Source organism: Heptranchias perlo, chromosome 29, assembly GCF_035084215.1.
Source record: "Heptranchias perlo isolate sHepPer1 chromosome 29, sHepPer1.hap1, whole genome shotgun sequence".
Lineage (NCBI taxonomy): Eukaryota > Metazoa > Chordata > Chondrichthyes > Hexanchiformes > Hexanchidae > Heptranchias > Heptranchias perlo.
In genome coordinates, this window is record NC_090353.1 from 34,362,403 (window position 1) to 34,376,012 (window position 13,610).

The 13,610-nt window shown below is 45.7% G+C and overlaps 1 protein-coding gene across 2 annotated transcripts in view; it reads right to left on the minus strand.

Moving 5' to 3' along the window:
* Nucleotides 1–794: 794 nt before the first annotated feature.
* The window catches only part of LOC137299609 (tyrosine-protein kinase JAK2-like), a 78,111-nt gene continuing 65,295 nt past the window's right edge, over nucleotides 795–13,610 (minus strand). For both annotated transcript variants that reach the window (XM_067968482.1, XM_067968480.1), the window contains exons 19-24: nucleotides 10,459–10,648; nucleotides 7,801–7,925; nucleotides 6,380–6,552; nucleotides 5,546–5,663; nucleotides 3,291–3,398; nucleotides 795–1,951 (exon numbers count right to left, since the gene is read on the minus strand). In XM_067968482.1, the coding sequence (XP_067824583.1) occupies nucleotides 1,847–1,951; nucleotides 3,291–3,398; nucleotides 5,546–5,663; nucleotides 6,380–6,552; nucleotides 7,801–7,925; nucleotides 10,459–10,648 (819 nt within the window). In that variant the 3' untranslated portion in view covers nucleotides 795–1,846. The remainder of the gene's footprint in view (nucleotides 1,952–3,290; nucleotides 3,399–5,545; nucleotides 5,664–6,379; nucleotides 6,553–7,800; nucleotides 7,926–10,458; nucleotides 10,649–13,610) is intronic.

Here is a 13,610-nt window from a genome sequence, read left to right on the forward strand (position 1 = left end):
AATGACTCATCCTTGGGGTACGATATTAAGGAGGCAGCAGATGGAAGGACAGATGAGTGTGGATAATTAAGGTGGAGTAGTTGAGAGTGGATGGCGCAGTATTTATTGGAGCATTGTATGTTGATCAATTGGGTCAGTCTGGTTGGGTTAGGGACCCAGTTGAAACTCCATCTTGAGTTGTTGGGTAGGGGGGGAGGGGAGAGTGGGAGTTGGACTTTGGGGTTAAACCTGGATATGGCAGGTGTCCTCCCCCATATAAATTACCTTGAAAATTCCAACCTGGGGAGGGGGAGAGGGGTTGCTGGCACATCTTCTGCTTGCCTCAGTTATGTCCGTCCCCGTATCATTTTGGGGGGTGTTTCTGGCGATATTCCAGGATCCCACGGGAATTCTGCCCGTCGCGCGCATTCTGCCGCCCAATGGATCCAACTTTACCCGAGCGCAGGCCTGGGTTCCGTTGTGGGCTCAAAAGGTGCAAAGGTCATCGACCCGATGAGGGGCTGATTACCTTCCAATGGCTGTGTACATGTTCAATCCCTGGCCCAATAAGGGTCTGGGGCCTCACCACTTGGAATGACTGGGCGCTGCCCTGCGAGTCTGGTGGCACAGCAGTGCGTGCGGATCTGTCATGTCTCTAAGGGCACGGGTCTCGTCCGCCCCAATTATTCCAATGACGCCCTCCCATACGCACCATGCGAGACGCGGTCATGGTGAGTCCACGGTGGCAGAGTGAAGTCTCACTCTGCTGCACTTCCAACACTCGGAGCAGGTTACCAGAAGCTCACACCAAAAACCAATGGACAAGTTGTTTTAATATAACAGGTAAACAAACAGAATTCAGTGCAAAACCATATCTATCTACATATTATTTTGAAGTTGGCACATTGGTAGCACGCTGCATTAAAAGAGGCAAAGGGAGGTAAACATAATTACAACAACAACTTGCATTTATATAGAGCCTTTAACATAGTAAAATGTCCCAAGGCACTTCAGAGGAGCGTTATCAAACAATTCATCACATATGGAGATATTAGGACAGGTGACCAAAAGCTTGGTCAAAGAGGTAGGTTTTAAGGAGCGTCTTAAAAGGTGGAGAGAGGTAGAGAGGTTTACAAAGGGAATTCCAGAGCTTAGGGCCCAGGCAGCTGAAGGCACGGCCGCCAACGGTGGAGTGGTTAAAATCGGGGGCTGCACAAGAGGCAAGAATTGGAGGAGCGCAGAGATCGCGGAGGGTTGTAGGGCAGGAAGAGGTGTTAGAGATGAGGAGGTGGCGAGGCCACGGAGGGATTTGAAAACAAGGATGAGAATTTTAAAATCGATGCGATCCGGACCAGGAGCCAATGTAGGTCAGCGAGCACAGGGGGTGATGGGTGAACGAGTCTTGATGTGAGTTAGGATAAGGGCAGCAGAGTTTTGGATGTTTATAGAGGGTGGAAGATGGGAGGCCAGTCAGGACATCATTGGAATAGTACATTCTGGAGGTAGCTTAGGCACAGATGAGGGTTTTAGCAGCAGATGAGCTGAGTTAAGGGCAGAGACGGGCAACGTTGTGGAGGTGGTAGTATGTGGTCTTGGTGATGGAGCGGATATGTAGTCGGAAGCTCATCTCGGTCAAATAGGACATCAAGGTTGCAAACGGTCTGGTTCAGCCTCAGTAGAGGGATAGAGTCGGTGGCAAGGGAACAGAGTTTGCGGTAGGGACATAAGACAATGGCTTCAGTCTTCCCAATAATCAATTGTGGGAGATACATCAACAATGTGCCTTCAGTCAGAGCTGTGGTGACCCTGTACTATATGGGCCCAACTTTGCTCAGTGAGGTGACTGCTCTCCAACAGGTGGCACTAATCACCGAATGGCGTCTCGAATTTCCTCGACTTTTTGCAGCAATTCCACGAATGTTGGTCTTTGCATGGGATTGTGGCTCCAGCAATTCAGCATTACATTGTATATCTAAACAAGAATTTTAAAAAAGGATTCATTACAACTAGTACAAGGCAGAATGCTGTAATGAACACAATAGAAAAATATTTCTAAACCCTCAAAATGGATGGTTTAAATGGGTAACTTTATCGTCTGGTGTGCTACTGAGCGAACGCAGACCATACCTGTCCAATCCAGTTCATAGACTACTACAACAGAGAATGCGGCCATTCGGCCCATCATGCCTGTGCTGGCACAGAGCTGTCCAATTAGTCCCACTCCCCTGCTCTTTCCCCATAGAGCTGCAAATTGTTCCTATTCATGAATTTATCCAATTCCCTTTTGAAAGTTATTATTGAATCTTCTCCCACTGCCTTTCAGGCAGTGCATTCCAGATCATAACTCGCTGCACTAAAAAATATTCTCCTCATCTCCCCACCCTGGTTCTTTTGCCAATTATCTTAAAGTTGGTGCTGAATTATCTGCTCTCAGTTGGAGTAGCATTAAGGTGCTACAATACCTATGACGTCCCTGGGCTAGGGAGGGGAATAATCAGCCAGGCTTCTTGCTCACTGTCCAGGGACACCCCCCCCCCCCCACCCTCCCCTTGCTAGAAAGTACATCAGAAATCAAGGGACACCTGGAGCTTCCAGTGAAGTTATGGCCTTGGAGCGGGAGCAGCTTGGATGGAATTTCCGGCCATTGGCTAGTGTTTTTTTTTAAAAACACACAATGCCCCACATCGTAGTCATGATGTATGACATTGATGTTGAAATTAGCCTTGGGCAGTAGAGCAAAGAGGGCAGTATTCATCAACTGCCTGTTCTGCACCCCGTCTGAAAATCAGAGCCAGCACTATTGCCCAAGACCCAATTGTCTTCAACATCCGCACCTTAAGGGGTACAACGATGACATCAGCTGCCTTAAGGGTGACATGACCGCGCTCATTGCCTCAGGTGGCCAAGGCAGTGAATGGTTGAGCCATACAGATTCAGCTTTGATCTCTTAGCTGAACTCAACCAGTGCTATAATTGGCCTCAGCACCTGTGGGCTAGTGAGGGACAGACTGCTCCTGATGGCTATCCGGCTATCCAGCCACCCCGCACCCACCCACCCACCCCCGGAAAATACGAGCTATTGTCTCCTTGGTGGATAAATCCTAAATCGGAGTTGAGATATGCAAATTAATGGAAAGATGGATTTAAATTTTATCGGCAGTCTGTGATTTTCTGCCCATTCAAGTGGCTGGATGGACAACGTATAAGTGGACAGCCTGGCCTGTATATGGACCAGTGGCTCCATTGTATGGACCTTGTGACCCACGAAGGCAACAGTCTAGGACACACCAGGCATCGTGTATCCTCCTTACCTCTCTGGGACAGTCCTGAGGTGCTGGGAGGCGATTGCTTTTCAGGACTTCAATCATTTGGAAGACAATCTGTGCCTGTCTATCTGAACCAATCATCCGCAGAAACTCCTTTTAAAGAGAAGAGGAAAGAAACATTATTTTGATCATTGTTCTTCCAAACTCTCCTCTCTTGTTCCTGACGAACTGCAAGTGTACCGTCCGACACATGTCTCTCGGCCTCTTCTCTCAATCACAACGTGTCAAAATCAAGACCCATCGCATTGTCTTCTAATCCAATTTATTCTTTCCCAGGACCTCAAAATTGGCAACTCTTTACCTCCCTCAGTCTTTCCTTCTACAATCTAAAAGGTTCTTAACACCAAACTTGGCATTATCTAACCACTATTTCTTGACTTTTCTTCTTTCCTACTCTTGGTATTGTCCTGCACTACAAGCTTTAGCCCTTCAACTGGTTTTCAATAATCAGAAGTCATATGTCTGGACTCACTTTCTGCCTGTAAGACCTTACTTCCTGTTGTCATGTTTTGGTGGCAACATTTTCCATTGTAAATTTCTATGTCCACATTTATAATGGAAACTGCCTATGTAAACTTGTCACACTATTAACACCCTCCCACCAGTGATGGTGCTGTAGCACCCCAGTGTCTCCCAGCTCCTTAGCCTGCACTGCAGAGAAACTTATGTTCCGACCTGTTTCTTTGATTCCCAATTTGCTGCAAGTTTTATTATTTAACAATAATATAAAATCAATGTATTATAGAAAAACAAATCAGAAAGTATTATTTTAAAACAGGGACTGAGTAAAATCTGACATGTGCGCACTGGTTCAATTATCCCCTTCCCTGCATCACCTGAAGACCACACTTGGTCTTTGACTTCAAGTGTAGTGCTACGGGAGATCGACTGGCTGCTGATCTTTTAATGGGCCTTCTTATATTAGTATAAGACAATATGGTTACCCCACAGAGACCGTTTAAAAAAGACAGCAAGAGTCAGATTTTCCAGTTATGTTTAAATTCTACACAAAACAAATTCAATCTTTCTTGCCAGTCTGTACCTTATTGGTCGTTAGTCCTCCAAACTTTCCTCAAACTCCAAATAGCCCAATCCTACACTTCTTCCTCCCTGCATCTTCACCATGTTAAATCAAACCTTGTTCTACCATCCAGCACTCAATCATTCTTTGCCAGGGCCTCGAAATGTGGAAATCCTTCCCTCCCTCAGTCATCCCTTCCAACTAACCGTCTGCAGGGTAAATCTTGACTTTGAGAGATGGCGTAAACACAGGTGATAGGAACATAGGAACAGGAGGAGGCCATTCAGCCCCTCGAGCCTGTTCCGCCATTCAATGAGATCATGGCTGATCTGTAGTCAAACGCCATTTACCTGCCTTGGCTAGCAAAAAATCTATCAATCTCAGATTTAAAATTATTAATTGAGCTAGCATCTACTGCTTTTTGAGGGAGAGATTTCCACACTTCTACCACCCTTTGTGTAAAGTGTTTCCTAACTTCTCTCCTGAATGGTTTGGCTCTGATTTTAAGGTTATGTCCCCTTGGCCTAGACTCCCCCCACCAGTGGAAAAAGTTTTTCTATCTACCCTATCAATTCATTTCAAAATCCTAAAAACCTCAATCAAATCACCCCCTAACCTTTTATATTCCACAGACTACAAGCCTAGTTTATGGAATCTCTCCTCATAATCTAACCCTTGGAGCCCTGGTAACATTCTGGTGAATCTGCACTGCACTCCTGCCAAGGCCAATATATCCTTTCTAAGGTGCAGTGCCCAGGACTACACACAGTACTCCAGATGTGGTCTACCAGGGCTTTTTATTTCCATTGACTTCAATCAGGAGAGATGTAAAACTACCAACTCAGAAAACATTTCTACACACAAAGGGTTGTAGAAGTTTGGAACTCTCTTCCACAAACAGCAATTGATACTAGCTCAATTGCTAAATTTAAATGTGAGATGGATAGCTTTTTGCCAACCAAACGTATTAAGGGATATGGGCCAAAGGCAGGTATATGGAGTTAGATCACAGATCATCCATGATCTTATCAAGTGGCAGAGCAGGCTCAAGGGGCTGAATGGCCTACTCCAGTTCCTATGTTCATATGTTCCTAACTCACCATCACCCATTTTACACAATCAGACAGTCAATATCTACCCTACAGGCTTTTGAATCCCAAGTTTGGCATCATCTAAGCACTACAGATGGTTTTGTCTCCTCCTTAATGTTGCCACTCACCATTGGTGGACTCCTGCTTCTGTCACTGTACGTGAACAACTCGTAGAGTACAACACCAAAACTCCAGACATCTGACTCTCTGGAAAACTTGCTGTCAGACAGAGATTCAAGAGCATACCTAAACACAGGAGAGTTCAATTAAAACATCATGGTCTAGACTTTCCACACAGCATTATCAAGTTAGCAGGATTAGCATCAAAACCTCCCCAGTGCCTGTCAAGAGGAAAATCTGTTAAAATTGGATAGCCATGTGGTGAAGGATAGGATACCAGAGCCTCATCTTTAATTGCTTCCAAGCCTTTATTCAGAGTTTCCTCTTGCACATACCCCACACCCCAGCTAAGACCCTCCTATAAAAAGGATCTAAGACAGTCCCCAATTGATACCCACCACTTGAATACAATTAACCCCAATTGATACAAATCATACAATTAACATGATACATGTACGTATCATTTACACCAGTTACCGGTAACATCAAAATATACTGGAGTGCAATACTTTTTAAAATATGATTATTTTCATTTCCTTTCTCAGTGTAATCTTGTAGATAGTACACACTGCAGCCACGGTGTGCCGGTGGTGAAGGGATTGGGTGTTTAAGCTGGTGAATGGGCTGCCGATCAAGTGGACTGTTTGGTCCTGGATGGTGTCGAGCTTCGTGAGTGTTGTTGCAGCTGCACCCGTTCAGGCCAAAGGAGAGTATTCTGAGAGGTGGAATGAAGATACCATGTCTTTTGTTTTTAACACAGCCTTCCTCAAATATCAAAGCCAGTAACTCACTGAGTCATCAGGGGAGCCTCATAGTTCATTAAGCATACCTACTGCTCTTACCAAAAGATCGGACTCTCTCCTGGCTCCAGCACTTTGTAATACTCCTTGTCTCGAGGCAGAATCTTGGTCAGTCCGAAGTCACCTATTTTTACACACGTGTCGCTTTCTACCAGAATGTTCCGTGTTGCCAGGTCCCTGTGTACATATCGTTTGGATCCAAGATATTCCATTCCCTTTCATTAAGAACAGAAAGATTTGTCATGTGGTTTGTGGATTGGAGCATTTCAAGCTCGTTGCCTTGTTAGCAAAAGTATTAATATTAACCGATCTCTGAAAGCATTTGGGGTCTGACTAGGGTTGCCAACCCTTCAGGAGTGCCCTGGAGTCTCAAATCATAGGGGCATTAAAAAAATTGTGTTTTTAAAAATAATTTCTTTCAACACTTTGGCTATTAGTTATAAAATATCTGAGATGGGAATAAAGGCTCTTTGACTGACCGTCAAGAATCATCCAATCGGGTAATGAAGAGTCTGTTAACTTTCCGGCGGGGCACCGCGAGGATGGACATGTTGGGCGACCAATGGCGTGAGTGTGGGGGCGGGAGGTCGTGTGATATCACCTCCAGGGATGTGTCCAACCAGAGCTGGCAACCCCTAGGTCTGAAGATCCCCACACACAGAACATTGTTGGGAATCATGAGGGAACAAAAATTTCCATGGGCCTTCAGATGTAAGTCTGACGGGAGTGTGGTGCAAAGAGAGACTTGCATTTATATAGCACCTTTCACAACCTCAGGACATCCCAATGCGCTTTACAGCCAATTAAGTACTTTTAAGGTGTAATCACTATTGTTATGTAGGGAAACTGGCAGCCATTTTGCGCACAGCAAGGTCCCACAAACTGCAATGTGATAATGACCAGATAAACTATTTTTTAATGATGTTGATTAAGGGATAAATATTGGCCTGGACACCGGGGAGAATTCCCCTGCTTTTTTTTTGAATCGTGCCATGAGATCTTTTACGTCCACCCGAGAGGGCAGACGGGCACTCAGTTTAACATCTCATCCGGAAGACGGCACCTCCAACAGCCCAGCGCTCCCCCAGTACTGCACTTGAAGTGCCAGCCTGGATTATATGCTGGGGTCTTGGAGCGGGGCATGAACCCATTTAACTCGGAGGTGAGTGTGCTGAGCCAAGGCTGACATCTGATGCTAATTTGGTGCTAAACAGGGAGTCTTTTGTGGTCTCTCGGGTATTGGAAGTTCAAACAGCCGAACTTGAGCTGAGGTCTAAATTGGTCTTGGGCAGAAGTACGCAAAGGGGAAAGGAACCAGTAATGGGGCTGACACAAGGAGCTCGTGGGCTACATTTGCCTCTTTTGGACACTCTTTTCTGCTGTACTGATATGAGGATGCCCTGTCAGCACAAATCATGCAATGTAATAAATACTCAAAGCCAGGGCATGTTGGTCCAGCTTACCTTACATATTTGTGAGGCGTATAGCAGGAGCTTTTTGTGATCCAGCCTGTGCTTGTTCTTTTGCAGGTAATCTCGCAGACTTCCATATGGCAGGTACTCCATGATAAGTCTCAGGTTCCTCCGCCCTGCGGACATGAAACAACAGCTATTTCTGACACAAGATGTGTTACATGGGCGTGTAACACTGGTGAGTCACTCAAAGTGTAGAAATAAACAGAACAGATTTTTATCTTATTAGAGAAAGGAAAGATTTATTATTGAGGAATCCTCCCCTCCCCTCTATTCTTCAACCCCTCTCTCTCTTCTTGTCTTTTTCTATTTGATCAATGCTACTACATTCATTGCTCCTCTCTGGTCCCTCCTAAGCTCCAAATACACCATCCCACACACCCTTCCATCACCCTGCCATCCTCACTCTATTGAAATCAAGGCTCATTGCTCTAACTCATTCTTTCCAGGGGCCTCAAAACCGTGGGGCTCCAGATGTCCGTCAGCCTTTGCCTCCCCCTATAACCTTTTGCCTCTCTCTCCTCCTTTGAGACGCTGCTTAAAACCTATCTCTTTGACCAAGCTTTTGGTCACCTGTCCTGATATCTCTTCACGTGACTCGGTGTCAATTTTTGTCTGATAACGCTCCTGCGAAGCGCCTTGGGACATTTTACTACGTTAAAGGTGCTATATAAATGCAAGTAGTTGTTGTTTTAATACTGAAGACTAGCGTTATTTGGACACAACATTGTGTGCCAGGAAGGACGGTTGAAGGCAGGATACAGGACTTGTTTAAGAAACAGTTGGATGCTGTCATGGGAAGAGGGTAGGGTTAGTATTTGGAAGGAGGAGATCAAGTCGGCCTACGGCAAAATGGATTTATGCCTTGCTGCATTTTTTGACTCGTGTTTCTGTGCTGCTAGAATCAGCATGTAAAGGGTTAAATCCGTAATGCCCAGGACATTTCTGATAGGGAAACACAGCAGTTCAGCTTCAGTTATGTGGAGAGACTGGAGAAGCTGGGATTGTTCTCCTTAGAGCAGAGAAGGTTAAGGGGAAGGTTTAATAGAGGTGTTTAAAATCATGAAGGGTTTTGATAGAGTAAATAAGGAGAAACTGTTTCCAGTGGCAGGAGGGTCGGTAACCAGAGGATACAGATTTAAAATAATTGGCAAAAAAGCCAGGGGGGAGATGAGGAGAATTTTTTTACATAGCGAGTTGTTCTGATCTGGAATGCGCTGCCTGAAAGGGCGGTGGAAGCAGATTCAATAATAACTTTCAAAAGGGAATTGGATAAATACTTGAATGGGAAAAGATTTGCAGGGCTATGGGGGGAAAGAGCACGGGAGTGGGACTAATTGGATAGCTCTTTCAAAGAGCCGGCACAGGCACGATGGGCTGAATGGCCTCCTTCTGTGCCGTATGATTATATATACCGGCTGTGGTGATCATATATGCAAACTGATAAAACTAGGAACATAGGAAGCTCCAGATATCAATTAACTGGAAAGGTTGTATTCAATGATAATCGTCTTCTCCTCATCTCCCCCCAATTATTTTAAATCTGTGTCCTCTGGTTACCGACCCTCCTGCCACTGGAAACAGTTTCTCCTTATTTACTCTATCAAAACCCTTCATGATTTTGAACACCTCTATCATTAATAAAGATTCCTGTCATTCAATATTAATGAACAGCTATTTAGTTTAAATCATGGGAGGTGTATTGTCTGCTGCCTTTGTTTTAGATCTGCGGGGTGTGTTCACACGGCCCCTGAGACACATTTCAAAGGGCAGGGCCTCAATCTGGTGCAAAGATTTTGATTGACAGCTGTTTCTGAATCATTTGAGGAGGACGTGGAATCTGTGATTGGCTGGGGCCCTCTGTGATTGACAGTTTGTGGGGCAGAGACTTCAGCTCACAGATTATTATTAACAGTAAAAAAAAAACCAGGGGACAGTCCGTGTTTCGAACTTCGCAAACAATAGCCAAAAGGCTGTCCGTGTTTTAAAAGCATGGGGCAGCTTAAATAGGAAGTTAAGTTTATAAGTTTACAATAAGTGGACTTTTGTTTGAGGGACCATTTTCAGAAAGCAAGTTGCGCCTTTGTTTTACGTACCTTGGGTTATAGGGATAATTATAAAATCAGTGTATTAAACTGTATTATTCTTTAACCTGTCTTATAAAACCATCTATTAGTTCAAAGCCTGTGCCTTGAATTAGTAAGTGTGTCGATCCAGTCTACAGGATAATTCACATGGCAGCACCTGGTTCATTCCAGTAGCCAATGTATGGAGTACGGGTCTCTCTATTGTTTAATGAGATATTGGGCAGAAAAAGGTGCGCCCAGGATCATATGGACATAAGGACCACTTACAGGAGTGACCAGTGGCCACTGAATCTGAGAGAATATGTACCGTAAAAACCCCAAAACATGACATGACAGGACAGGACAGAAGGGCCTTCTTCATCTTTTGATTTCATGTGTCTTGTCTCCTACTCTTTCCAACTCTGGTGGTCTCCTGTACTATGGGTGTTGGCCGTTCCAACTCGATTCCTCAATTTAAAAAAAAGCACATCACTGCAGACTGATGGAGCATGAGGTTCCCAGTTCCCAAATCACTTCTTAACGAATAAAGAAAACAAAGAGCTAGAAAAACATTCCCGCTCACCCACACTGTAGCAGACCCCTTTATATTTCACAATGTATTCATTGTGCAGGTTCTTGACGACCGCAATCTCTCGCTCAAAGTCCCGGAGATGCTCCGTTGTGCTCTGCTGTAACTTTTTCACGGCGACCAGGTCTCCAGTGTTGTCGCCGAGGGGATCATAGCGGCACAGTTCCACGCTGCCAAAGTTTCCCTGTCAGTGGGTGAACAAGAGAAGCTGAGCAAACTGGGTTGGTGGGAAGCCGACAAGTTCAGGCTGTTCGTTTCTCCCCTCTCCTCGAGTTCTCCTCCCTCTTCTCTCGGCCGGGGGTACAGGTCTCGGCAGTCCACTGGTGCCTCACTCAAAGAGCTATTCTTTACGGGTGACCCCGCATGGTGCAATTCATTCATGGCTGAGTGTTGGGAGAGAGGGGATAGGACGACACAACTGAGCCCAATCCTCTCCTCACCTTATTCAATGTTGAATTGTTGAAGATTATAGAATCATAGAAAGTTACATTCGGCCCATCCTGTCCGTGCCGGCCGAGAAAGAGCTATCCAGCTTAATCCCACTTTCCAGCACTTGGTCCGTAGCCCTGTGGGTTACAGCACTTCAAGTGCACATCCAAGTACTTTTTAAATGAGTTGAGGGTTTCTGCCTCTACCACCCTTTCAGGCAGTGAGTTCCAGACCCCCACAACCCTCTGGGTGAAAAAGATTTCACCTCAGCTCCCCTCTAATCCTTCTACCAATTACTTTAAATCTATGCCCCCTGGTCACTGACCCCTCTGCTAAGGGAAATAGGTCCTTCCTATCCACTCTATCTAGGCCACTCATAATTTTATACACCTCAATTAAATCTCCCCCCCAGCCTCCTCTGTTCCAAAGAAAACAACCCCAGCCTATCCAATCTTTCCTCACAGCTAAAATTTTCCAGTCCTGGGAACATCCTCGTAAATCTCCTCTGTACCCTCTCTTGTGCTATCACATCTTTCCTGTAATATGGTGACCAGAACTGTACGCAGTACTCAAGCTGTAGTCTAACTAGAGTTTTATACAGTTCTAGCATAACCTCCCTGCTCTTATATTCTATGCCTCGGCTAATAAAAGAAAGTATCCCGTATGCCTTTTTAACCACCTTATCCACCTGTCCTGCTACCTTCAGGGATCTGTGGACATGCACTCCAAGGTCCCTCTGTTCCTCTACACTTTTTTTTTATTCGTTCATGGGATGTGGGCATCGCTGGCAAGGCCAGAATTTATTGCCCATCCCTAGTTGCCCTTGAGAAGGTGGTGGTGAGCCGCCTTCTTGAACCGCTGCAGTCCATGTGGTGAAGGTTCTCCCACAGTGCTGTTAGGAAGGGAGTTCCAGGATTTTGACCCAGCAACGATGAAGGAACGGTGGTATATTTCCAAGTCGGGAAGGTGTGTGATTTGGAGGGGAACGTGCAGGTGGTGTTGTTCCTATGTGCCTGCTGCCCTTGTCCATCTAGGTGGTAGAGGTCATGGGTTTGGGAGGTGCTGTCGAAGAAGCCTTGGCAAATTGCAGCAGTGCATCCTGTGGATGGTACACACTGCAGCCACATTGCGCCGGTGGTGAAGGGAGTAAATGTTTAGGGTGGTGGATGGGGTGCCAATCAAGCGGGATGCTTTGTCCTGGATGGTGTCGAGCTTCTTGAGTGTTGTTGGAGCTGCACTCATCCAGGCAAGTGGAGACTATTCCATTACACTCCTGACCTGTGCCTTGTAGATGGTGGTAAGGCTTTGGGGATTCAGGAGGTGAGTCACTCGCCACAGAATACCCAGCCTCTGACCTGCTCTTGTAGCCACAGTATTTATGTGGCTGGTCCAGTTAAGTTTCTGGTCAATGGTGACCCCCAGGATGTTGATGGTGGGGGATTCGGCGATGGTAATGCCGTTGAATGTCAAAGGGAGGTGGTTAGACTCTTTCTTGTTGGAGATGGTCATTGCCTGGCACTTGTCTGGCGTGAATGTTACTTGCCACTTAGCAGCCCAATCCTGGATGTTGTCCAGGTCTTGCTGCATGCGGGCTCGGACTGCTTCATTATTTGAGGGGTTGTGAATGGAACTGAACACTGTGCAATCATCAGCGAACATCCCCATTTCTGACCTTATGATGGAGGGAAGGTCATTGATGAAGCAGCTGAAAATGGTTGGGCCTAGGACACTGCCCTGAGGAACTCCTGCAGCAGTGTCCTGGGGCTGAGATGATTGGCTTCCAACAACCACTACCATCTTCCTTTGTGCTAGGTATGACTCCAGCCACTGGAGAGTTTTCCCCCTGATTCCCATTGACTTCAATGTTACTAGGGCTCCTTGGTGCCACACTCGGTCAAATGCTGCCTTGATGTCAAGGGCAGTCACTCTCACCTCACCTCTGGAATTCAGCTCTTTTGTCCATGTTTGAACCAAGGCTGTAATGAGGTCTGGAGCCGAGTGGTCCTGGCGGAACCCAAACTGAGCATCGGTGAGCAGGTTATTAGTGAGTAAGTGCCGCTTGATAGCACTGTCGACGACACCTTCCATCACTTTGCTGATGTCTTCTCAATGTCCTCCCATTTATTGTGTATTTCCCTGCTTTATTTGCCCATTCCCAAATGCATTGCCTCCTCATTATCAACCATATGGACAATTTTTGTATCATCTGCAAACTTCTTAATCATGCCTCTTACATTTAGGTCTAAATCATTAATATATATCACAAAAATCAAGGGACCTAGTACTGAACCCTCTGGAACCCCACTGGAAACAGTCTTCCAGTCACAAAAACACCCGTCGACCATTACCCATTGCTTCCTGCCACTGAGCCAATTTTGGATCCAATTTGTCACTTTCCCTTGGATCCCACGGGTTTTTACTTTTCTGACCTGTCTGCCATGTGGCACCTTGTCAAAAGCCTTGCTAAAATCAATGTAGACTACATCAAACGCGTTACCCTCATCTACGCTCCTTGTTACCTCCTCAAAAAATTCAATCAAGTTAGTCAGACACGACCTTCCCTTAACAAATCCATGCTGACTGTCCTTGATTAATCCGTGCCTTTCTAAATGATGATGTATTCTGTCCCTCAGAATCGATTCCAATAATTTGCCCACCACTGAGGTAAGGCTGACTGGCCTGTAATTACTTGGTCTATCCTTTTCTCCCTTTTTAAA